This window comes from Bactrocera neohumeralis, chromosome 6 (genome assembly GCF_024586455.1).
Source record: "Bactrocera neohumeralis isolate Rockhampton chromosome 6, APGP_CSIRO_Bneo_wtdbg2-racon-allhic-juicebox.fasta_v2, whole genome shotgun sequence".
NCBI lineage: Eukaryota > Metazoa > Arthropoda > Insecta > Diptera > Tephritidae > Bactrocera > Bactrocera neohumeralis.
Genome location: NC_065923.1, coordinates 28,891,793 through 28,919,436, shown reverse-complemented (window position 1 = coordinate 28,919,436; position 27,644 = coordinate 28,891,793). Strand labels below are relative to the sequence as shown.

The following is a 27,644-nucleotide window of genomic DNA, read 5'->3' as shown; positions in this document are numbered from 1 at the left end:
AAATGAATTTATCAAATTATGTAAATTTAAAATAAAAATCTTCTGTAAAGAAACTTAAAAAAAGAATATTTAAAATTCTACAAACAATGTTTGTAGTAAAGAATTTTATACTTACGGTAAAACAATTTGTGGGTAAACGGTAAATTTTTCAATGCGTAGAACTTTGGGTTACATAATATCGGGTGATTTTTTAAGAGCTTGATAACTTTTTTTTTAAAAAAAAACGCATAAAATTTGCAAAATCTCATCGGTTCTTTATTTGAAACGTTAGATAATTTCATTTAAATGTTGACTCATGTGGTTTCAACAAGATGGCGCTACATGCCACACAGAACTATTCTGATAAATTCTATGGCCATTTTGAGGGAAAACTATCGGAGAACAATTCATCTCAAGAAATGGACCCGTAAGTTGGCCACCAAGATCATGCGATTTAACGCCTTTAGTCTAAAGTCTACAGAAATAAGCCAGCAACTATTCCAGCTTTGGAAGACAACATTTCCGAAGAAATTCGGGCTATTCCGGCCGAAATGCTCGAAAAAGTTGCCCAAAATTGGACTTTCCGAATGGACCACCCAAACGCAGCCGCGGTCAACATTTAAATGAAATTATCTTCAAAAAGTAAATGTCATATCTAATAACCGATGAGATTTTGCAAATTTTATGCGTTTTTTTTTTTAAAAAAGTTATCAAGCTCTTAAAAAATCACCCGATATATGTATGTATGTATGTATGTACATACATACATATGTATGTATATGCATATGTACATATGTATATGCATATGTACATATGTACATATATGCATATGTACATAGGAAAATATTTCTTTTATTATTTTTTTATAGCACCGCTATTAAGATTTATTTACATATATCATGCGATATATTTTTTTTAATATCATGCTATCTTCACAATTCCACCGGTCTTAATAATAGGTTGTCAAAAAAGTCCTGCGGTATTTTCGCTAGTTGGCGCTGAAAGCGCGTAGTTTTAGTTTTATTCGTTGCATCGGGTCATGCTATGCCTTTTTGGAAAGCTCATTATACGCGCTAACACGTGTTTGATTGATTGTCGTTTCTTTTAAGTCGTTCGTGAGTTATAGCGCAAGTTATAGAGCAAAATAAAGAGAAAATACGGCATATTTTACAGTACTACTACGATAAAGGCAAAAATGCATCTCAAGCCGCCAATAAAATTTGTGCAGTTTATGGACCCGATACAGTTTCCATTTCCACCGCACAAATGGATTTAACGTTTTCGTTCTGGTGTAGAGGTGGTCGAAGATGCGCAACGCTCCGGAAGGCCTGTCGTCGAAAATTGCGATAAAATCGCTGAATTGGTTGAAAGAGACCGGCATAGTAGCAGCTGTAGCATCGGTCAAGAGCTGGGCATGAGTCATCAAAAATTCATTTCAATTTCAATAAAGAAAAAAAAATTCAATAAAAATACCGCAAGACTTTTTTGACAAACCATTATTATTTTTGTTGAAGCACAAAACGTTCTTAAATGATGTAAGAGGAATTTTACTTATTTGACTGTTTAATCCACATACATAGGTATGTATATGTATTTATATAAGCGCGGGTCGATTTTTTCTATAAAATATTGTAAGCGGGGAAATGTTCTACGGATCATTCTGAACAACTTTGCCTAATAAATTTTGGGTCTAAATCCGGTTTAGAGCCAGCGATTTTTAAGGCAAAGTAAGTCAACTCTACTTGTTCTTTATTAGCGTAGTCACCGCTTATTCAGTTATAGCCGAGTTTACAACAGAGCGCTTCTTTGCCCATCCTATAGCAGCTCTAATAGGTTCGCTTCGCTTCGGTGCGAATTGTGCCTATACGTTCATCCACCTGAATTCCAGGACTCGAGACGGAGTCTCTATCTCACCACGAATCCCATAACGAATTTGCGCACCTAGCAATGGCACATCCGCTGAACTAGCCAGGGTGCCCCCTTGCCCCGCACATATCGAAATTGAACCGAGTTGGATCTTCATTGACGTTTGCGATCTAGCATTGGACCAAAGGACATCGCTTGCCGGAGCCCAGCTCCTGTGCGACTACAAGATCCTCTTAGCCTACATAAGATCTACCGCACTGCTTTTCTTTAGCAAGGTTCATCTTGCGGAAATAGTAGGTTCTCTTACTGAACTTTGTCCGTAAGGCATTCTATATGTAAGGATAAAAATTTTGCCAGACATAAGTTGAGAGGTAAACATCCAGGCACTTTCTCTTCCAAACCAGGAAACTAAGCCGAAATTGACCTTAGTCGTCTCAACAAATTTGTCACAGATTCAAAGCGATTGGATCGTAATTACATCCAAGAGTTGTCGGCTCATAATTTCTGCTTAGTTTACAAATAGCTTCGCGTAAACGGTGCACAACACTCAAATAATATTCCTTGTTGACAGTTTGGCCTGTCAAAAGGAATTTTTTGCCACGATATTCCGCCGATTGATCGTCTGCTTCCGGGACGTAAGCATAGATCCAAGACTCATCGTCGTTAAAAATATATTTCATGACATCCTCTTAGTCGGAAAGCGTTGTTTCACAGACGTTTATACGACGCTGTTTTTTGAAAAAAATTAGTAATGTTGGAACTAATCGTGCTTTCACTTTTCTTAGGCTCGAATGATCTTTCAGAATGGTTTGCACTGATCCTTCCGATATTCCAACGATGTCAATAAGATATCTGACTGTTAATCGTCGATTCTCAAGCACCGAATCCTTTATTTTGTTGATGTGTTGATCATCATCGAATGCACTTTATGTACTTCAGATAAAACAGACACGGTGGAGTTCATTGAGAACTAAACATCACTTCGGAAATTAGTTTTTAGTTCCATCCATTAAATTTTTGTGCAAATATGTATGTTTGTAAGTTTACATTTACATAATTTCGCCGCTCAAAACCGAAGGAACTAAACTCATTTGGTGAATTTCTCCAACAAGCGCCACATGCCGATCCACGCAGTCGATTAAGAGAACCGAAAAACAAACAAACATAAACACTTACATATAGACATAAGTATGCACATACGTATATGCACTTATAATTCGGTATACAACGCATTTATTCCACATAAATATATTTATTTATGCCCTAATCACACGTGCGCGCCAATTTTTTTGCGATTTTATTTGCAAAAATTTTCCATTGTTGCCTTCATAATATTCGCCAGTTGTAATTGTGCATATGTATGTGTAATTAGTTGTGTATGTGTGTTAAATTTAATATTCTATCTGCTCAATTTCGATTGCACTTAACATTTTAAGTCAGCTCCCTTTCGATTTGTGTTTATCCACCTTTCCGCCTATTCACTTGTAATTAATGTAATATCATTTTCAAAACAATTTAAAATATGTACATACATATACATATAAGCAAACAGTTGTAACTATGCGCTTAAGTCGATTAAGTGTAGATGTAAATATAATAATAATAATATTTATTTTGTGCAAATATTTATAAACACTTTGAACGCTTCCAGCACTTGGCGAGTGTCTTTCACCTTTTGTTGATTTTAATTTATTATTTTTTATTTATTTTTGTTTACTTTATATTTACTTAGCTATGTATATTACATGCGTACATACATATTTTGGTTAATAGTTTTGATAATAGGCTCACAATTTCTACAAAGCTTTTGCCTTTTTCCTTCACCTATGAAAATTTATTACAGACATTAGTTTTACATCTTTGAAAATAAATATAACGTGATCCATTTCGAGAGACTCTAGTTTTTTAAAGAAAAAAAAACAGAAACTTCCAATTTTATGAGGAATGTTTTCTATCATTCGAAAGAACATTCTTTCTCGTTTAATTTTCGAAGATTATCTCTTTCAAATTCGGCGCGACTCAGATGGTCCATCCGTTGAGTCCAATTTTCGATGATTCGTTGGAGCACTCCGACTGGTAACTGGCGAATGACACACGTGAAGTTTTGCTCTAAGGCCTGAATCGAAGCGGGATTGTCCGCATAGACTTTAGACTTTACATATCCTCACAGGAAAAAGTCTAACGGTGTGATATCATACGATCTTGATCGCCAATCGACCGAGTCAAAACGTGAAATTATCTGCTTACTGAAGTGTTCTCTCAATAAATCCATTAGTTTAAGCGATGTGTGGGAAGTGACGCGGTCTTGTTGAAACCAGATGACGCCGAGGTCACGAGCTTCAATTTAAGGCATCAAATAGTCCGAGATCATGTCGCGATAACGGGTGAAGATTACGTTTTCATTGGCATCATTTTGAAGAAATATGAACTGATGATTCCACCGGCCCACAAGCCACACCAAACCATTGTTTTTTCTGGATGAAATGGCAGCTCTTGAATCTGTTCCGGTTGCTCTTCGTCCCAAATGCGGCAATTTTGCTTGTTTATATACCCATTGAGCCAGAAATGGGCCTCATCGCTAAACAAAATTTGGCTCGAAGACGTGGGATCTTCTTTGAACTTTTCACAGGGCGAAGCGATGTGGCTTTGAAAGGTTAAACGGCTTCAGTTCTTGCACAAGCTGTATTTTGTACGCTTTCAATTTAAGATCTCGACGTAAAATTCGCCAAGTCGTTCCATACGTCAGTCCGAGTTGCTGCGAACGGCGCCGAATCGACTCTCCATGAAATTCGTGTACACCTTCAGCTACATAACATGACAGCTTGACACGATTCAAGCATTATCTGTCAAAAAAAGGCTATTGAAAAAGGTACCTCTACTTGGATCACCCGTAAGTAGCAGCTTTGATCCTTTCGCTACCAATACTCTGGTATGCCCTGTACTTCTGGTATTGGCTAACCCCGAGGACGCTAACTCGTCTGTTTTTCCGTTACCCACTGAGAGTCTAGTTACTGCCTCATTACCTAACCTAATGCAGACTTAGTAATGGGTTGTCAAAAAAGTCTTGCGGTATTTTTATTGAATTTTTTTTTTATTGAAATTGAAATGAATTTTTGATGACTCATGCCCAGCTCTTGACCGATGCTACGGCTGCTACTATGCCGGTCTTTTTCGAGCAATTCAGCGATTTCATCGCAATTTTCGACGACAGGCCTTCCGGAGCGTGGCGCATCTTCGACCACCTCTACACCAGAACGAAAACGTTGAAACCATCGTTGTGCGGTGGAAATGGAAACTGTATCGGGTCCATAAACTGCAGAAATTTTATTGGCGGCTTGAGATGCATTTTTGCCTTTATCGTAGTACTACTGTAAAATATGCCGTATTTTCTCTTTATTTTGCTCCATTTTGCGACGCTATAACTCACGAACGACTTAAAAGAAACGACAATCAAACACGTGTTAGCGCGTGAAATGAGCTTTCCAAAAAGGTATAGCATGACCCGATGCAACGAATAAAAGTAGAACTACGCGCTTTCAGCGCCAACTAGCGAAAATACCGCAAGACTTTTTTGACAACCTATTATTTCGTCTTGCCCTTGTCCACTATCAGACACATTTGCTTCGCTTCATTGTCCAACCTGGAGAGAGCAGTACTAACAGCACAGTTGGTATGGCCAATGATCGTTGTCATCGGCGTACGACAGCAGCTGTAAAATCTAGTTGAAGATTGAAATTGATCAAACCATTAGAGAATTCAAATTAGAATGCAGCCACTATTCGCGATGGATATTAGCTCCAAGCAAAAATTTCTTTTTTCTTTTTCCCGATTCCCCAAGCAAGTACTAGACATTTCCCCAAATCTTGCCAAGCAAAACCTCAATTAATAAATGAAAAGAAATTGTTTTGTTTTGTTGTTGTAAATTTACAGTCGACTTTTTATTTTAATCCGTAATTTTAATAGTAGATTTATTTTGGGTTTCATTTTATTTTAAATTATTTCATATTTGTTTTTATTTTTGTTTTTTTTTGTTGTTTTTTCTTTAGTGAATTTTGCAACTCCAGAATTCAGTTTTTCTTGCTTTTTTTGTTTTGAATAATTTAACTTAAGACTAATGGTTGCTTGTGTTTTTATGTTTTTTGCTTTAACTATATGTTTATATGTAATTATAATTATAATTAATAATAATAATTTGCATAAATTTAGCTTAGTTGTAAATAATTAATTTTAGATAATTAGCATAGTTGTAATATAAATTAATTCATTATTTAAAACTAACATAAATTAATAATTACAAAATACAAGTATAATTCAGCTAATAAGCATTAATTAATTTATATTGAATTAAATAAGATATTTAAATTATGCGCGCGCTGAACTGTTTTTAACTACAAATTAATTATGCTATGAAATATTGAAATATTATGTAATTATGCAAAACTTGCTACATGTTTTTATGTGTAAATGTATATGTGTGTATGTGTGTGTGCATTATGCATTATTGTTTAATGCGCTTTGTTGTAGTTTTTTTTAATAATTCATGTGTTGTTGTTGTTCTTTTTTATTTCCTTTTTTTGAAGGAGTTAATGTGTGAAAAGAAAGAAATTATTTTAATATTTTTCGCGTTTTGTTGTTGTATGCAGTTTGGTACATTTGTATGGGTGTGTGTGTATGCATGTACAACAACACTAATTATATAATTACAAAGGTTTACCACTTACGACAACGCAAAAAATGTTTATAATAAAATTTGAATAATTAATAATAAACACAGTAACAAAAAGTAGTGTTATAATACAAACAAAAACAAAAGCATAACTGTGCATTCGTAAGAATCTTCATGTTCAATAATTGATTGCGTTTGTCTTTGCTTTACAATGTCACTACAAATTATGCTTCATTTCAGCGCTGCACTTTATTGTTGTTGTACAATTGTTCTTTTTTCAACTTTTTGTTGTTCTCTACAGCCATGTGCTAAATTTAGTTGCTCAGAATTCCATACAAACACATGTATGCGACACTTGAGTGCAAGAATTGCAAGCTGCTACATACATACATTTCACATTCTTGCATTTTCGTTACAAAACAAGTGTGTGTTTTGAATTTTTTTTTAGTATTTTTTAAACAAAATTAAATTTTTACGGCATTCACTAGCAAACAAACACGAATTTCTACACCCGCTTCACGCTTTTTGCACTACTTTTATTACTTTTTTGCGCTTGTAAACGTCGACGCTTTGTTGCTATTGTTTTTGCTTACGCTTGACAGCAATATAAGTGTGTTTGTATGACACTTTTGCTTTCGTGCACTTTATTTATTCGCCACCTGCTGATTTGCTTCGAAAAGTTTTGGCGCTTAGCAAGCACATTTCAACAAATTATTATTTTGTTTTTGTTTTTGTACCAAAACTTTTAGAAAATAGGAGTGTTGCTTTGTAAAAGCGAAATTATAATTAGATTTTTTGTTTTTGTAACTATAAAATAGTGATTTTTGCTAGTTAAAACTAAGTGGTGGCGCAATAAATTCATTTTTCGTGCTAACGGTACTTTAATTTCAATATAACAAATTAATTACTTTAAATATTTTCAATTACAACGCAAATACTTTTTTTAATGCTTAGCACTGTAGCTTTTAGAAAGCGGCAACCAAAGTGAGTATACATAACATTTAGCTATTCGAAATGAAAACAAACAACAAAAAGTTTTTGCAAAAGAGCATAATGCAAAAACAAGAGAAAAAGTAAAGAAATGCAGTTATATAGACTACTTTATAGCTAATTTAGTATTTTTTTTTTTTAATTTTTACTTGAAAAAATTGTTTTTCAAAATATTTTTTAAGCTTGCAGCTGTCGTACACATTGTATTTTAATTTATTTAAATTTAATTTTTTTAATTTAATTTTTTTAAATTGTTTTTGCTAGTTTTCTTGCGTTTAAATTTTTTATAGTACATACTTTTGGGAGAAAAATTTTAATGTAAAAAATTTAAAAATTTTAATTAAATAAATAATTTTAATGAAAAACAATTAATTAAAGTTCATACTTTTAGAAGAAAAATTTAAAAACAAAATTTATTTTAATTAAAAAACTAAATTAAATTAAGAAAAAATTAATTTTAATTCAACAATATTAAACATAAATAAAAAAAAACTAAATAAGTTTAATGAAAAACAATTAATTAAAAAAATAACCTTAATGAAAACCAATTAATTTTGAAAAAAAAATAACTTTAATGAAAAACAATTAATTAAAAAAAAATAACTTTAATGAAAACCTATTAATTTTGAAAAAAACAAGTTTAACAGAAAACAAATAATTAAAAAAAATAAGTTTAACAAAAACAAATACTTCTGATTAGAAAAAAATCGTTAATTTAAAAAATTATTTTAATGAAAAGCAATCCAGTTTAATTAAAAACAATAATTTTTATGAAAAACAATTAAATTTAATTAAAAAAAAATTATTTTAATTAAAAAAAAAATTAAATTAAATAAATTAAATTTGGTCAAAAAATAGTAATTAAAAAAAATTTAATAGAAAAAAGATAAATTTTAATTGAAAAAATTAATTTTAATTAAAAATAATTTTTTTAATTAAAAATAATTTATCTTAATTAAATCAGAAAAAACTAATTTTAATTGAAAAAAATTGAATACAAAAAATTTACTATTAATTAAAAAAATTTACTTTTAATCAAAAAAATCAATTTACATAAATAAAAAAATTGAATTGTTTAGGAAAATGCAAACCAAGTCTACAAAACTGTTGCTACTTTGTTCACGTATTTTTGTTTTTGTACGCTGCAATACAAAATTGAGTTAAAAAGCTGAGTTTTTGAGAATTCCAATTATTTTTCTGCCAATCACGCTGGTCAGTTTTCTCTCGCAGCATAAAAAATTTACTTTACAGTTAGTTTATAGTTACTGCTTGCTTGTTGTTGTTGCTACTGCTGCTATTGTTGTTACTACTTGTTTACATTTCAATTTTTGTTGCTTTTTCTGTGCAAAAACGTTGCATAAACTTGTTTTTGTTTTTATCAAATAAGTTTTTTTTTTGTTTTTGCATTGCATTTAGCTTTTTCTTTTGTCTATATTTAGTATCAAGTCTTATGCGTTGCGTTATTAGGGCAAAAGTACTGAGTAAGAATAATGCTAATGGAAAAACAACGCAATTGTGAAGAGAAAAATTAAGAATAAAAAAGTTAAAAAAAAAAATTTTTAAAAAATTGAAAATATTTTTTTTTAATACAAACAAAAAAATAAAAATATAAAAACAATTTTTTAAATTTTTAACACAACAAAAAGTTATATTTTTTTCTTTCAAAAAACCGAAAAATAATGTTTAGCAAAATTCAATAAAAGCTTTTAACTTGATGCACAAAACAAAAATTTGAACACGGCGGCGGCGGCGTAACGGTAACACTGCCTGTATGCGCCTGCGCATGCTTATGTGTCGGTGCGACGACTGGTGCGTACTTTGCGCGCATTTTGCATAAAAACAATTTACATTTTTTACAGTTTACAGCTTACAGCTATGAACACACTACATTTGCAACGCTTAAAATTCCCGCTAATCGCATAAAAATAGTTTTAATTTAACTTTTTTATTAATTTACTTTTTGTTTTTTTCTTTTGTTTACTTTTACTTAGCTAATTATTTTTGTAATTTAGCTAAATGTTGTTATGCGCTGTGACGCACCAGTGCTACCACCTCAGCAGCTTTGGGCGGCTGGCGCCCTAAGCCGACACGCGCTCACGCATGCGCGTACACGCAGTTGTTGTTACAATTTGTTTGTGTTTGATGTTAATTGTATAGGGTATATATGCGTGTATGTGTGTGTGTGTGTATGTAATTATGTACTTTTTATGCTACATTTTTGCATATTCGCGAATTCGCAATGCAACACAAGCGGTAAACTCGCGCATGCGCAGCGCACGTTGCATTGTGCGCTGCCATGCTTAAAACACTATGCAATCGACATGCTCTATAATACAATGTTGTTGTTTTTGTTGTTGCAAAATGCGCGAGTTTCCCTCATTCAGGAGTCATTGCTTGTTCTACATTACTTTTTGCTTACTTGCTTCTTGCGTGCATATGTGTGTTATACATTTGTCTTGCTTGTTGTTGCATGTACTCTATTAATTTGTTGTAAACATAGTTGTTGCACAATTAGCATAAAAAACTCATTAACTAACTGCTGGTAACTGTTTGCTGCATATGTACGTATGTCTGTATGCATATAAATAATTACATTGTATATATGTATGTATATTATATATGTATATTTTGCTTCTTGAAATTCATTTACACGCCTGTTCAAACGCCTGCAAGTATGCAACACATTGCTGCGCTTCGCCCGCTTTCGCTCTCATTTCATTTATGTATACATATGTATATGTAGAGTATATATAATATATATAGTATAATTTTAGTTATGCTTACTATTACATACATATATATGTGTGTATGTATATGTACGCATTTAATAGTATTTTTGTATGTAACTTGCTTTATATATATGTACATAGTCTCATACATATGTATGCAATTTTTATATAGTTCGGTTTTTGCTCTCATTTCTGCTATGACACGCACATATGTATGTATGTATACATATGTACGCTGTTTTTTGCCTGCTTGCTGCTCTACTCTGCTGTGTATAATTCATTTAATTGTGACTAACTACAAAATATTCACATTTGTTTACAATTAGAATTACATTAATTTAAATTATACTGTTACACGTCAATATGTATATGCATGTAGGCTTATACACATGTACATATGTATATATGTATGTGTACATATATAATTTTGCACGTGTTTTTCCTACACTTTTGCCCACTACACACTATATACGCCTGCTTGCAACTGCATGTATGCATATATGTGTGTGTGTGTACATATGTATGCATGTATATATGTGTGTGTGTTTGTGTGTCCGTCTGGCATGCATTTATAATTCAATCTCATAATTAGCATGTGTCTTAGTTGTTGTAAAGTCAGCATATGCATAAATATTGTAAAATTTACCGCGCTGCTTCTTCTTCTTCTACAATTTCTAGCATTTCCATCACGCCACCTCACACATTTATACATTCTGCCACACCTACATATTGTCATACAATATATTGCTCGCGCCTCACCTTTTGTTTGCCGAGTGTCAAATTCGTTCACGCATTTAATATCAACTATTGTTGCAGTTGTTGTTGTTGTTGCTGTTTTCACACATTTACATTTTACTAAGCACATTTTCGGACCATTTCACTTAAACGCTAAATATTGTTTGCTAAATTTTTGCTATGTCCGCGCACAACACGCCACTTCTCGCTACGCTAATTTACTGTTACTTAATGCTGTTACATTACTAGGCTGCAATTAATTGTTACATTATATTAAATTATTTTAATTTTTTTGTTTTTTGCTATTCGCTACACTTCACTTCTATTTTATATATTATATTAGTTTAATTATTAATTATTATTTATTAATTATAATTATTACGTGTAATTAATAATCATTTTATGTATTTGCTGATTTGAACTAAATTTGTTCTAAACATTTTTATATGTATGTATGTGTGTGTATATATGTATATTTTGTTTTAATATTACTTTAAATGTTTTGCTGCGCACTGTTGTTGTTGCTCCACACTACAGTTTTAGTATTTTTTAACGTTTTTGTTGTTGCTTTAACAGCTGCTCTGTGGAGCCACAGCGGCGGCACATACATTCTGCCTTGGAACACCTAGGTTTTTAGCTGCAATTCGGCACGCATTTGGATGCTGTGTGCCTTTGCGTGTTTTTGTAGAATTCTTGTTGCATTCTTTAGTAGATATATAATATCTGGTTGACGACGACGACGTGGTGGTGGTGGTGGTTGCGGCGGTCGTTTCATTCAATTCGACGCCGTTTTCGTCGTTCGGCCTGTGGCGGCGGCGATGGCCGCGGTCAACATGTTGCCGCTGCTGCTGCTGCCGCTGGAGTGGCTGCCGCCGCCGCCGCTGCTGAAGAACGTTGGTGAGTTTGTTCGATGTGACGATTTCGGCGAGGTGCCTGTCGCCGTCGACGTCGTCGTCGCGCCGGTATCGCTATCGGGGTAGGTGAATTTGTGCATGCGTTCGATGGAGTCGACCCATTCGAGTGAGTAGCCATCGGGATCGTCCAAGTAGTACGTTCGGTTGGGCTGAAAGAAAGTAAAAAAAAGTTTGAGGTTAGTTAAGGTGTTTTTTAGGGAAACTTAAATTTATGTACATAGGTGTGTAATGCATTTCGCCGTAGTTGGAACATGTGGTGGTGGAATTGCCAGAATTAAATTAAAAAAATGCTAAAAAATAAATGAAAAGTAAAAAAATCAGCAAAAACAATTTTTTTAAATTAAAAACACCAGATAAAAACAAATTAATCCAAAAAAATTTAAAAATGTATAAACAAATTTAATAAAAAATAACGAATTGCTTGAATTGCTAGAATTAAACAAAAAAATTCTAAAAATACTATAATAATATAAATGAAATATAATGAATGAATAATAATATAAAGGAAAAATAAAAAGAAGCGAAAAAATTTTAAAAATTAAAAACAAAAAAATCCCATAAAATTTAAATGTATAAAGAAAATACCCAAAAATATTCAAATAACTTAAAAATTTATAAAAAAAAAAAAAAACATTAAAAAATAACGATTCGTAAAAAATGTCCATAAAATTAAAATTTGCTACAAAAATTTTAAAAAGGTCACTAAGTCTAAAAAGAATTATTAAGCTAAAATTGTAAAGCTAAATTCACAAAACAACGAAAAAATAGCGGTAAAAAACCTTAAAAAATATTTTGTGCATAAAAATCATAGTAAAAAATTAAAAAAAAAGCAAAAACAAAAATATTAATTTAAAAATTAAAATTATTCAAAATGTACTAAAAGAATTAAAAACTAATATTAAAAATTAAACATTAAAAAAATTTGTAAAATTATTAAAAATACACTAAAATAATTTATAAAAGTATTAAAAATTGAACATTAAAAAAATTGTGTAATTAGAAACTAAAATAAAAATAATAGGAATTAGGAAAAATTATGTAACAAAATACTAAAAATAATTAAAAATAGCCCAAAAGAAATATAAAAAATTTAAAAATTTTCAAAGAAAGCATTTAATAATAAAATTTTGAAGAAATAAATAATTAATTAGAAATTAAAATAAAAAAATAGAAATAGTGAAAATTATGAAACAAAATACTAAAATTATAAAAAATTAAAATAAAACAAACAATATTTAAACAATAGAATTCTCAAAAAAATAAGAAATAATTAATTATAAATAAATTAATAATAAATAGTAAAAAATATGAAACAAAATACTGGAATAAATAAAAGTTCCCTAAAATAATTATAAAAATTAAATTTTCTAAAAAAAATCTAAAAAAATAAGCATTTAAAATATATTTTGATTTAAAAATAAAAATAATGACAATATAAATATATAAAACTAAGAAATATAATAATATTAAAAACACTAAAAAATATAAAAATCCTAAAAGAATAGTAAAATAAAAAAAAAAATTAAAAATATGAATTAAAACCAAAAATAATAACAATTGTACAAAATGATGACACTAAATACTTAAATTATTAAAAATGCATGAAAAACATTATAATAAATAGAATTTAAAAATATAAAATTTTACTGAAAATTTATTTCCAAACACAGAACTTAGCAAAAAAAAAATATACAAATTAATATAAATGTGCAAATTTTAAAATCTGTGACAAAAAAATCACTTTCCTACACGTGCCTTGTAATTTGCCCCCCAAAGCCTTCACGCTTGTAAGTTAGCACGCCTCATTACAAACAGACACATATGTATGTATGTGTGTAGTGTGTAAAAACTGCAAATAAACTTTGCTTGCGCCCCCTCTTACGTCATTATTTAGCCGCACGTGTCAACTTTAGACTATAGATTTTACGACCGGGCAATAAGTAAGCGCATGCAGCGCTCATAAAATTCTAAGTGTAATAACATCAGCGCGCAAAACTCATTTCGGCATGCACATGCGAACATAATATACAATACATACATACATATGTACATGCAATTATGTATGGGCGTGTATGTGTTTATTTATTAAATTAATATACACTTGCCACAGCAATAAATGCCGCTACATATATACATATATATATATATATACATACATATATATATGTATATACATATGTATATGAATATGCAGGTATAATGCAAATTCATATATACAAATATATAACTGACTAGGCGGCGGCGTTATATGTATGTATGTGTACACACCCCCACCGCCACCTGTGTGTGTGGGTTATTGTTACGCTAGTGTTCGCTTACACGCCCACTTTTAGCGCTATTTCGGCACAAGCAGCACACATATGCAAGCGCTGACCATAATATTCACACACACACATATATACATACATATAAATATCAACATTTATAGCTATGTATATAAAATTGCTAATTTGTGTAGCGGCTATAAAAGCGCTGCAGTGCTGTGGCGGTCGGTCGGCGTTGCTGGCGAGGATCAGCTGAAATTTAATATGCTCAACGCCGCACACGCTAAAAGCAAATGCACTGACGCAACTGCGCACCGTGCCGTGCCACCCCCAGCCAAAAGTAATCAAGCTACCAAGAACGCCCACTTGCTGCGTGCATGAGCAGACGGACAAACATATGTACATACGTACAGGCAGCAGCGGCTACTGCGCTTTTCATGGCTCAACCGCCAGCTATGCTGTGTGGGGTACAACTTACATTACACATATGTATGTATGCATGCATGTACATATATATATTTATGCATGGCTATGTTGCCCATGAAAAATGCGTCATTGCCACATTGAGCGTGTGGCGTAAGGCGTGAGGCGCGCAGCAACAATAATCGCGGAAATCTAAATATTTTGTTTGTTTGTTTCGGATTTTCTTTTGGCAAATTTTCAAAATGTTTGCAAATTATGTATACGAAAATGAAATTGCTTGCAAATTCGCGCATGCCTTGTGCGCACAATTTACATAACCACAAGTAGCAGCATCTATGCATGTGTGTGGGTGCGTGTAGGTGTGTGTTTGGCATAAACACTGCACTTGTTTATAGAATTTCAACGGTTTTATGTGTTTACTTGCTGCAACCGTGGCATATTCATTGCCATGTGTCGATATTCAAGCAAGCATTGTATAATTCGCAAACACATACATACACACACACACAAATGAATATAAAAATATGGATTGCATAAACACTATAAACAAAATAACTCTGAAATGCTGAAAACTGAATTTAGCACTTGACTTGGGCGCACACATAACGGCAGTTATATATAGCAAAGTGACTGTCACTTGCGTTGTAAACGTGACAGTGACACGCGCATTAGCGCTAGCGGCAGCAGAATTACAAAAAATGCGGCGTTTAACACGAAAACACCGTTCAATTAGCGGCGTCTAAGCGTAAGGTGATAGCTTTATTTATTATTTACAAACATACATACATATGTATATATTTCGTACTCCAGTCGTATGAAGTTGGCTAACTAGGAGCATGTGTAGCGGTATCGTGCTCGATTATGCAATATCTACAATGCACTGTCGTGTAATATGAGTTGATAAACAACAAAAAACAATAACAACAGTGGCAAAAATGTATGGAAAATTATTATTTTCATTATTGTTGTTTTTCTTAGTGCAACAATTTTGTTTAAAAATTGCAAATAAAATGCGCTGCTGTGCATACAGCAAGCTGTCAGCAGTCTGTTTTTGAAGAATAATTGCTTTGAAGACAATGTTATTTAAACTCGGGCTTCCAATAGACAATACAGGGTGGTTCTTCCTATAAGAGTAACAAATAACGTCAATTAAGCGCTTAATTTAGGCGAATTTCGGCTGACAGCTTATGAAAAAATTTCCCTACACGGTCTTACAAGCTTAACAATATTGCCATATGAGGGCATACGCTGTCTTATAGAGTTAACGTAGAGAAGAAACATTAAAAACGTTAATATTGGATGCACCGAAATTGTAAAAGTCTACAGAAATACAAAAATGTTTTATACAATAATTTGATTTTGATAGTTCATAGAAGTCATAGTATACATATGTTATAGTGGTGCGATCTAAACAAATTGTTCGCAAATTGTAGAGAACAATAACGATAGCCAAATATTTGTTTATAAGGTATCCAACGTTAAAAATATATAAAAAATAAAAAAAAAAAAAAAAAAAATAAAAATATAAAAAAAAAATAAATAAAAATAAAAAAAAAAAAAAAAAAAAAAAAAAAAATAAATAAAAATATAAAAAAAAAAAAAATAAAAATATAAAAAAAAAATAAAAATATAAAAAAAATAAATAAATTAAAAAAATAAAAATATAAAAAAACAAAAAAAATTAAAAAAATAAATTATTTAATTAAAAAAAATTAAAAATATAAATAAATTAAAAAAAAATATAAATTAAAAAAAAAATTAAAAAAAATATATTAAAAAAAAATTAAAAAAATATATTTAAACATATAAAAAAAAATATTTAAAAAAATAAAAAAAATATATTTAAAAAAATAATATTTGCAAAAAATAATCTCCAAAGTTTTCTTCCCAGTGTTAAAAACCTTGTTTCCAACTTAATATACCCTGTACAGGGTATAAACAATCACACTTCTTTGAAATAATAATCTTCTGCAAAATTTTGCTTTGCAAATATGCGACAGTTTTGTCTAAGAATCATGCAAACGTAAGCTGTAAAACAGTTAAATGACACTCAAAGCATTTCAGACATTTCTGAAGCATATCTACTTCCTTAGTGACGTCAGAAGCGAGACTTAATGATATAGGAAGGTTTTATGCGAGTGTAAAATGTGAATGTCAGCACTTGCAACCAGCAACAAATTTTATAAATCAAGCAAAAAAAAATATAAATCACGAAAAAATATATAAATGAAGAAAAAAAATATAAATCAAGCAAAGTAAATTATAAATCAAGAAAAAACAATAATTAATGCAAAAAATATGAGTTTCTGTAAAACCCAGCAATCAGATGTTCGAAAAAAAATTAAAATGTACGAAATAATAAAGTAATTAGAAATATATGTGTGTCTAGAGTATAGAGAGGCGTGCAAGTGCTCACAAGCGGCCTATAAATGTCAGTAACACTACGTACTTATAACAACACCAATGGGGGAGTGCTAAAATTCATACTTGTTATAACTACTGGTCTATGCATGTGTATAGCTAGCTTACGTTTTTATAGCCCTACGCTAGAACGACAGACATACAGACAAGAACGCGCGCGCGAATGGCGCCAAATTGAGTTTCGCTTACAAGTTCAATAAACCGCGTGTGCTTGCTGTTCCCTAACAGAAAACTAATACGTGTGCAAAACACTCACAAGCGCTTCCGTGTGACTTCAAGGCCGTTTTCTGACCTGAGTAGTTACTGTGACTGGCATATATCTATCACGTATATATGTAGGTATGTACATACATACATATGTACGAGTAGATTACAAACTCATTGCTCATTATGCGGTCATTCCTACAACATGTGCGCAAGTAATAAAGCATTTTTATTGCAAAACAAAAAAATATAAAAAGGGAACGTTGGCGAAATGAAATTTGAATGCCAAAGATTGCTTACACAAACTTTTCTATACTATATTTGGCATTTATTTATTTATTGTAATGCATTAGTACAACAGGTGTGTGCACTCACAGTAGCACAAGTCGCTGGCGCATGATGTAATATGCTATCCAAATCGCTTTGTTGAGAAGAATTTGCAAAATTTTTGCAATTATGTAACGCTGTCGCTTTATTGTGCCACACAATTTTTGCGACTATTTCATAATAATTAGAGTGCCATGGCGCCAGTTGGCTGTGTGGTGTACAACAACACGCCTGCAACACCAGCGCGCATGGTATAAAAGCAGACGTTGCGGCAAGCAAAGTGGGGCATGTGTATGGCTGTGGATGCACAAATAGTAGCGCTAAATTTAGCGTACTAAATATGCGGCGAGTATGCAAGAGTAAGCGCACGTTTTTGCATAATTCAATGGAGGAGTCAGTAATCAACTGAATTTAATGCTTTAATATACAATAATAGCGGCGAAATGGGTGGAAATATAAACAAATAAACAATAAATTTGTTTGCGTTGTATATTATATGGCTTTCACAAGCCTCAGCGCGCTGCGTGGACCGCTAGCAAGGCTTATCAATCAACTGTTTGAACTTTCACATTTCAGTAATAATAACATCCGCTGTTTTTTAACGCCAGCGCACACTGATAAAGCCGAAATAAATGTCATTTAAATGTTTAAAAATATAACAAACGCGAAAAAGTGTATACAAAACATACATGACATAACCACACTTGTTTCCATACTATGTTTAGGCGCTGCAAGCATTGTAATGCAATTATTCTTCGACTTACCGTATGCACAAAGAATATTTTGAAGTTTTTCGGCTCGACGCGCAATTCGGCGCTCCATGGTATTTCGCCTTTCTTCACCATCTGCACGGGATCGATGTAGATGAGCCGTGGACCCGTTGTTAGCAGCAGCATGCGTTTGCGCGCGAACAGACCTTTGCGTTTGTTGATGTAACCCTTCTTCAGGATGACTTCGTTATCGGCGAAGACGTGCCATTTATCAGACTTTTGTTGCTCTAAACGCTTTTGCTTTTCGCTCTCCGAAAGGTCGTAAATATCTGCACAAATGTGGAAGAGAAAACGTTAATATTTCGTAAAAATTATAAAAATAATATTCAAAGCGCTCTCACACTCACTTTTTACTACAGTCTTTTTCTCAATATATGTGCCCAATTCCATGCCGAGCAAACGTGTCAGCTGCTTATCATCCAAGCCGGGTTCTAGATTATCTGGCATAAAATAATGCGAACTAAAGCCGTCATCCTTCGATACGCCCGGCAAGTATGGGTAAATTGGTGGCGGTGTCTGCTGACGTATTGTCGCAAAATCGATGCCATTAAAGAATGGATGCGCACGTATGCTGACATAACTGCCTTTGGCATCTTGTGAGCCCAAACGTTCTTCGGGTCGTATCTTCAATAGTTGTCTGACTAGATCTTCGGCATCCTTATCGAAGCCTTGCGGAAAGTCTAGATCGCCGGAGAGTATTTCTCTAAATATGACATAATCATTGCTGCCACGGAACGGCGGCAGACCGGAAATCATTTGATACACTATACAACCGAGTGCCCAGAGATCAGCAGCAGGTGAAACGAAACCATTACGCAGCACTTCCGGCGACACATATTGCGCTGTACCAACAAAACTGCCCTTACGTCCACGATAATAATACATGCCACCGCGTCCACCGGGCGCATTATCATCATCGCTACACGTATCATTGGTATCCTCCGTATCGTCATCCTCATCGTCGTCGTCATCGCTGCGATTCTGTGAATTACGTCCGCTGCGACGACCCAACGAAAATGGTGCCGGTTTGACGGGATTAATACATTCCTCGGGTTTGAAGATTTTCGCCGAACCAAAATCGGCAATCAACGTATGCATATCCTCATCTAAGAGTATATTCTCTGGCTTCAGGTCACGATGCACCACATTGCGATAGTGCATTTGCTCGCAAGCTAATACTAATTCGGCGACATAGTGGCGTGTACAGTCCACATCGAAGGAGCCCACCTTGTTGATGTACGGCAGCAGATCGCCGTTTTTGGCATAGGTCATCACAAAGTACAGCGAACGACGATCCTGGAACGTGCATGACAAATTCACGAAACCCGGCACATTGGTCATCATGTGTAGCGCTTCGCGTTCACGACGCACATACTCCTGTTTGTCCTCGCGTATGATGTGACGTTTCTCGCAGACTTTAACTGTAAATGGAAGAGCAGAAGGGTGGAGTTTAGTGGTGAATTTTTTGATTGAGGTGAAATAATATTTTGGGTATTATTTTAAAATTTGCAGTTTAAAAACTTATTTTTTTGTTTTGGGAAATTTTAAGTTTTCTAAATTTTGATGTTTTCTTAAATTTTAATATTTTTGTTTTTAATTTTATTTTTTTTTCATTATATTTTTTTATTTTAATTTGATTATTATTATTTTATTTTAATTTGATTATTATTATTTTATTTTAATTTGATTGTTATTATTTTTTTTATTTTTATTATTTTTTTTATTTTTATTTTATTATTTTATAAAATTTTTATATAATTTATTTTTTTAGTGCTGAAGTTTGTGGATGAGAACTAATTGCAGGTATTTGCTTAAATTATCCATTATAGTGTTTTTTTTTAATAATTTTTATTAATATTTTTCAGATCTAATTTTTTTTGTGGTGAAATAATCGAAGGCATTCATATACAATACAATTTTTTATAAACTTTTTGCCTTCTAGCATGCTTAATTTAGCATTTCCCATACGTTTACCACTACCGGTTTTGTACTCCAGTAATACCCACCCACACAAACATATGCATTTCATTGTGGCTCACACCCTCAATCAATTCGATAGCAACAGGGCGTCGTACAACGGTTTTTATAGTAGACCAGTGTGACAAATAATTGAATTATATGAGTATATATCAATATATGTATATTGGATTAAGTATTTATGTGGCGGAGAAAAAACATTGCAAGCGTGGGCTAGTTGAGGTACTAGAAGAACCAGCGAACAAGGCAGACACGTGGGCGTAGCGCTGATTGCATATTTAAGCCGCAAATAATGACCAACAATGTATATATAGACAAAAAGCAGTACATACATATATGCACATAGCAGTACATATTTATATCGACACAAAAGAGCTGGGCAAACTTTAAGATGTGAAAGTGCACAACAGCTGTTCCAGAGCAAAGCGACAACAAACGTTTCTTGATGAATAAATATGTATGTATATAAGTACACATCTGTGTATATATACATGTATGCTTGCGCTTGGCTACTATATTAATTTCACGCCTTTAGCGCATAAATTGCTGCATATTATATAATATAGAATACAGGCATATACATATATGTATGTATATAGTAGATATCTATATAAATATACAAATTTATTGGCATATGTATGTATAACGCCTGCATCACATTTCAAATTGCAAAAACCCACACATTCACACAGCAGCACACACACAGCTCACTGCATATACATGCATATGTATAAGCACAATCAGGTATTAACTGTAAATTTTCAAAACGTGCTGCTTGCAAAAAAGTGACTTTGAAATCAAAATCGAGCGCGGCAAAAGCAACAACATGCAGACAGACAGACGCACGCGTGCGACAATAAAATTCATGCAAATCTCACGGCGCTGACTGTGCCGCCGTTGCTGCTGCTGCTGGGGAGCATGGAGGCGTACGCTGAACGAGATAGCACACACACATACACATGCAGACATACATAAATATACATATGTACATACTCATTTACCGTTTTGCAAATGTGCATTTATAAGCTTTTTATTAGCAACAAATGATCGCTGAATGCTGGCCAAATGGCTGTAGAGCGCGAGCACGCCGGCAAGCAAAGAGCAGGCAGGCGGTGGTTGAGAATTTCTTTTTTTTTCTTTGGTTTTTGTTTCAAAATATTTTGTGACTTTCATTGAAGCGTTTGGCAACAAAGAATGTCTATGCTAATTTTTGCGCAGCAACAACAATAACAAGCATTTTTAATACAATTAGCAATTAATCCACACGCGCAGCATTCGCTGAGAAAAAAGTAAAACTTGATTCAACAAACACATACATACATACATACATATGCATATGTATGTATTGTATGTGCATACATTTGTGTATACGAGTATATTATAGCAACTGCACTCGCCCCCACTTGCGCTTAAAATTTATTATTTAATTCACCGCAAATATTTAGGTAACCAACTGTCTTTCTTTCGTGCATTGAGCGTAGCCCACCACCCGCCCACATTGCGTCCGTTCGTCCGTCTGTAGGTCGTTGGGTCGCCTGCCATGCGCTTTTGCTTTGGCTTTGCACGCACTGTGCTTGTGGCTGCAAAATCAGATCTTAATCACCCCACTACCGGTCAGCTGTGCCACCTAGAGAGCACCCCCCACACACATGCACACACGCCTCTTCCACACGCCTTGCCATGCGGTTGTCCATTGTCTCTTCAAGTGTGTGTCTGTCGCTCGCTCTTGCTGCTGGCTTCTTATCGCTTTGCCTATAAAATATTATATTTATTTATACATTTGCAGTTGTTTCCCACATTTCACTTGACAACGACACTCGCCAAAGTTGCTCGCCGCGCCATTTTCATACAGTTCATTGTTGTATTTTGTTGTCTCTTTTTTGTTTTGCTGATTTCTGTTATTTAAAGGGGATTGTTTTTAAATTTATTTTTTTTTGTTACTTTTTAATTCGTTAGCTTGTTTTTCAACTTTGCTATTTTATTGCTGAATTAATTTTTGCAAAGTTTATATTTTTTTTGCACCTGCTGGCGCGAAAGAACGTCAAAATGAGAGCTTATGGAATATACATATGTATGTACATATTTATGAATTTATATAGATAAGAAATAATAATAATAATTAAAAAGAAAAAAATGAAAAACATAAAAAATATATATTATAATATAAAAAAAAATTATATATTAAATAAATAAAAAAAAAAATTTAATTAAATTAAATTAAAAACCAATAATAAAAACTTAAAATGAAGAAAAAAATTATTAATAATTAAAATAATAATATTTCTTAAAACATTATTAAAATAAATATTAAAAAAATTTACAAAATTATATACAAAAAAAAAATAAAAAAAAAATACAAAAAAAAATATTAAAAAAATTAAAAAATATTATTAAGAAAATATTTAAAAATTATTAAAAAATTATTAAAAATTGCAAAAAATTATTTAATAAAAAATATTGAAAGAACATTAATAATTTAAAAAAAATATTAATAATAATTAAAAAATAATAAACAAATTGATAAAAATTAAATCGCGTGCGCCATTTTGTAGCCGCAATCAGTGAATGATAATTGTAATCAATGAATGGTGGTGCTTAAAAAATTAAACTAAACGCAAAAAAAATTATAACAATTCAAGTAGTAGGCAATATTTATACAAATACATATACATACATATGTACATACGAATATTTGTATACTTTTTAAATAATTTTTTGCCACCTTCTGTCCGCTAAAGTCACAATAAAGCGGCACCACTTGGCGCAGATCTTCAGATTCGCTATCGCATTTAGTACAAAAAAAAGAAAAAAAAAACCGAATAAGAATGCAAAAAAATAGTACAAAAACAAAAATATATATAACAAGAACAACAAAAAAATAAAGTAACTGAATGAATATTCTTATACTCAGCAATCGCGACGCCATCAAGGCGACAGCAAAATAAATAAAAAAGATATATTTATTTATTTCAGTGCTTTATTTTTAAACACAACGAATGTTAGTTTATTTTCGGTCGGTTTGTTGTGTCTAGGCCGAATAGTTTGGTCGCACCGCTGACCGATTGGTTGGTTGGTTGGCAAAAAATAAGTTGGCACTGCACAAACAAAAGATCAGATATACGCGAAGAACGCCTGATTAGCTGTCAGCGGACCCACTAAGACCTAAAGCCATTTTTTCAGCTCACAGATTTATGCATGTGTGGGTGTGTGTGTGTATTTGATCACTTGAGAGAAAAATTGTTGTAGCGAAATTTTGTTTATAATCCAATTGGATTACAAAGTAAGCGGTGATTTGCTGAAATCCACAACAGGAAGGGATTAGTGTGGCTGTTGGCACTCAGCATAAAAAAGTGCTTGAATTTTGAGCAGAGCATTATTTTTACTTTATCTTTAGTAATGATTTACTATTTTTTGCGCGGCTTATGGTAATTCATTGATTGATAGCTGCGGATTTTTGACTGAAAGTGCTAAGCAGATAATAGTTTGTATGATTCGAGACAATATTTTCGAGAAAAAAATACCGCTTTACTTATAGTTTGCTTTCAGCAGATTTCAATATTTGGGAAAAATAAATTTTCAGGTGTATTAAGGCAATAAGTCCTTGAGCGAAAATAGAATAATAGTGGATTTATGAGCTAGACGCGAAAAAACAATTATTTTGAGATGAAAAAAACTATTTTTGAAAGAAAAAAATATTTTGAGAAAAGAACAAAATGCTGATAGAATTGAAAAAAATTATAATTTTGCCTTAAAAGAATTATTTTTGTACTAAAAAAGTAATTTTCAAGCTAAAAAAATCAACTATTTTTGAAAAAAGGAAACTATTTTGGAACAAATAAAATTTTGTGAAAAAAACCTTTTTGGTAAAAAACTTTTGAAAAAAATAAAATTTCTTGAAAAAGAGAAGTATTAAAAAAAATGTGAAAAAGAAAACTATTTTGAAAAAAAAACTATTGTGAAAAAATGCTATTTTTGAAATCAAAACTTTGTGGAAAAAAAAATATTTTGAATAAAAAAATTTAGATAAAAACTGTTCTTAGAATAACAAACAAGTAATTTTGATAACAAAAAAGATCTTTGAAACAAAAAAATGTTCAAATGTAGTTTTTAAATACATGATTTAAAAAAAATTTTGCAAAAAAATTTTCAAAAAGTAATTTTGAAATAATTGATTGGAAAAAAAAACTATTTTTAAAAGGGTTTCGAAAAAAAATGATTTCAGAATTCGAAAACCATGTTTAAAAAAATTTAACCACTGAAAAATAATAAATAAAAGCAACATATTCATAAAACCGCAGCGCTAGGTTTGTGAGCAACAAATATCATTTACGAACTAAACATAATCTATATTTCAAATTTCAACTCGCCATTACCGCCGTTCAAACTGGTACATGAAAAAATATACGAAAGCAGATGCAGGAATAAAAAATTATCTAAAATTTTTCCACGAATTCGTCACTATCTTCACTGCCGCCCATTAAAAAAATTATTATTGAAAAAATATTAAAAAAAAAAAAAATAAAATATGCAACAAAGTTTCAATTGTTAAAATTTCAGCGAAATTGTGTTTCTTTTTGTTGTTATTATTGTATTTCTTACGCCATACTATATTATGTTTGTATTTCCAATTATTTGTACATTGTATTTTAGCGCACATTTTTATGCTGATATTGATATTGCTGTTGTTGTGTTGTTTGAGTTTGTGTACCGAGGAAACATGTCATCGCTTAAGAATGCGTTCAGCGGAAATGTCACTCAATTGTTGGGGAGCAGTAGCAAAAGAACAACAACAAACACGAGATATGTTGTAGAAGTGCCATTATTATAAAAAAATATAAAAAAATAGATTAGAATATAAATGTGAAAGAAGCGCATACTCAAATATTTGGACTGCATCACGTGGCAGAGAGAAGTTTGAAATTGGCGTGTCATAGTTTGGGCAAAAAATAAATAAAAATTGTTAAAATGAAAAGTGTAGTTAACGGATTAATAATTAATTGAAATAATATTTAACTAAGTACAAAATAATAAAAAGCATAAAATTATGAATTGTAAAGAAAAAAATAATAAAAAATAAATTATAATTAAAAAAAACTTAAACTTAAAAAAAAATATAAAAAATAAAATTAAAAAAAATATAAAATTAAAATAAAAAAAAATTCTAATTAAAAATAATTAAAAAAAAGTATGTTGTTTTTGCTTTTGCAGTATAAAAAGCGCTACATTTTTTTATCGACATTTTTGTTTTTATTTTTTTCCATTATTATTGATTTAAATAAATAAAATTTTGGCAAATAATTTCAAGTTTTTGCTGCCAGACATTGTCTAGTCGCATTTTGTTTTATTTTTTAATGCTTAAATTCGAATTAAACTCTGATAAAAACGTTCCTCCCTTAAGCTTTCACCTAAGCCAATTTGCTTATTTAGACAAACTCAGCTTTGTTATACATTTTTGTTGTTTTTGTTATCGTAAATGAATGCGCCAGAGGTTGTTAACTGTTTCACAGCGTCTACAACAACATGTGCAATACACCTACAGCTAGTCAGTAGTCTGCAAGAACACAACAACAGTTGGGAATATTTAAGAATTTATGACTCGACTACCTTTGCCTCGGCATTATGGATAAAGTATCGGTGGTCGATGTACAATATCTGCTTGCGACTGACTGACTGAGTACCTTCTGTTTCTGCGTGATTTGTTGCTTGGCCCGACTGGCCTTTTGTTGACGTCGATGCTCGCACTTTTTGGTATTTCATTTGCTTGTTTACTGGAGCGCTCTTGTTCGAACACAATCGTTTCATTATTGCCGCTGATGTTGTTGTTATGAGTATTTTTATATTTGTTTTCAGGTTGGTTTTTATTTTTATTGATCTTGTTTTCTTTACGTTTCTAGTCAATTTTTTTTCCTTGTTGGTTTATTTGTAATTTTTTTTGTTTTATTTTTAATTTTTTTGTTTCATTTTTCTTTTTTGTTTTTATTATATTTTTCCTTTTCGCTTTTATTATATTTTTTGTTATTTTATTATTGTTCTTGTTATTGTTTGTGTTTTATACGAAATTCAATTAGGAAACGTTTTTTTTACGCCACTTTTATGTTTTCAGAAAAGGCAGCGGCTTTTTACTGCCCAAAATAATTCCATCGAGCGACGACCCCACCGAGCGTCCGCCCCACAACACGACTTGAACGCAGCTCACCAACGCGCCTACAAACATCAAAACATAGCACAACGCGCGCTACGCACCGTTTCCATACAAACGGTGCACGCGGAGAGTGAGGTTAGGTTGGATACATATGTATGTATAAATTTCGGCTCCGGCGACCGGCTAGCTGACAGCTTTGTGCACAAATGCTCCTACAAAGCATACACAAACGCAACCATCACTTGCAAAAGCGAGCGCAGAACAGTCAGCAAACAGTGCCAGGCTGCTGCTGCTGCTAACGCCGCTGCTACTGCGCCGCCGCCATGCGGTTAATGAACGACCAACCAGATTATACGGCGTGTAACCTTGAACTCCTATGTTGGCGCTTTGCTGTTTAAAGAACACAAAAACAACAACAAGTACAACAACTTTGCACACACAATACAACAACAAGCAGAAAAACCGCTGACAGCAGGCAGCGGCGTCAGCAGCATACCAATTAGAGAAGGTGTGTATGGTTAGAAAATTGTTGTTGTTTTTATCATTATTGCCGTAGCGCTGCTTCTGGGTAAGCAAAGTGAAACAACATCGCTTTGCGTGTTGTTGTTGTTTTGTAGTAAAGCAAAATATTTATTGTTCTTTTTAATTGCAGGCGCAAGTGTTTGCGGCGTCCAGCGAACCCTCCGCAAAACTTGCAAGCAAAAAAATAACGGACATTGGCTTGAAAGCTGTTATGCGCTCGCCGGCGCGTGGCTTGCAACATTTAACATTTCAGCATGTCACCAGATACTTTTGGCGTCAGCAAACATCAGCCGCCGCCGTCAGCAGGCAGCAGCAGCAGCAGTGTCAACAAACAGCAAGAAAGTACAGCAAAAATGCTGGCGCTGCCAAAAATAAATGCTATAAATGTGCTTGTATGTGCGTGTGTGTGTGTGTGTGCATAATGCAAATATGCGCAAGTCGCTGCAATTTTCGTTTATGACAAGGTGGCAGCGCGGTAGATCAACGCCACCACGCAACAGCAGCAGCAACAACAACAACTTTTGCGTGCATAGTCAAAATGACAACAACAACAAAAGTTTGAGAAAAAAACTACACTCAGCAAATATTTGCGGCGCACGACGACTGTTCAAACACGCGAAAATTACAACAACAACAACAAATATTATTGAAAAAGTCACAAATGCGCAGAGGCGAGCGACCCGGCGGAGCAATGCCTCCAAAACTACCGTCATGC

General features: G+C 32.6%; 2 protein-coding genes across 10 annotated transcripts in view; one reads left to right on the top strand and one right to left on the bottom strand.

Annotated features, from left to right (window-relative positions):
* LOC126762926 (dual specificity protein phosphatase 19) overlaps positions 1–26,476 on the top strand; it is a 168,564-nt gene extending 142,088 nt beyond the window's left edge. For 2 of the 4 annotated variants that reach the window (XR_007667533.1, XR_007667530.1), the window contains one exon: positions 26,369–26,476. The gene's annotated coding sequence lies outside the window, so the exon portion shown is untranslated. Of the gene's footprint in view, positions 1–20,059; positions 20,092–20,153; positions 20,823–25,772; positions 26,085–26,368 lie in introns of those variants that run through there. The other 2 variants (XR_007667531.1, XR_007667532.1) reach the window with 2 other exon arrangements.
* The window catches only part of LOC126762923 (3-phosphoinositide-dependent protein kinase 1), a 115,149-nt gene continuing 96,423 nt past the window's right edge, over positions 8,919–27,644 (bottom strand). For all 6 annotated transcript variants that reach the window (XM_050479975.1, XM_050479971.1, XM_050479970.1 and 3 more), the window contains 3 exons: positions 18,636–19,709; positions 18,283–18,557; positions 8,919–12,028 (listed from right to left, as the gene is read on the bottom strand). In XM_050479975.1, the coding sequence (XP_050335932.1) occupies positions 11,741–12,028; positions 18,283–18,557; positions 18,636–19,709 (1,637 nt within the window). In that variant the 3' untranslated portion in view covers positions 8,919–11,740. The remainder of the gene's footprint in view (positions 12,029–18,282; positions 18,558–18,635; positions 19,710–27,644) is intronic.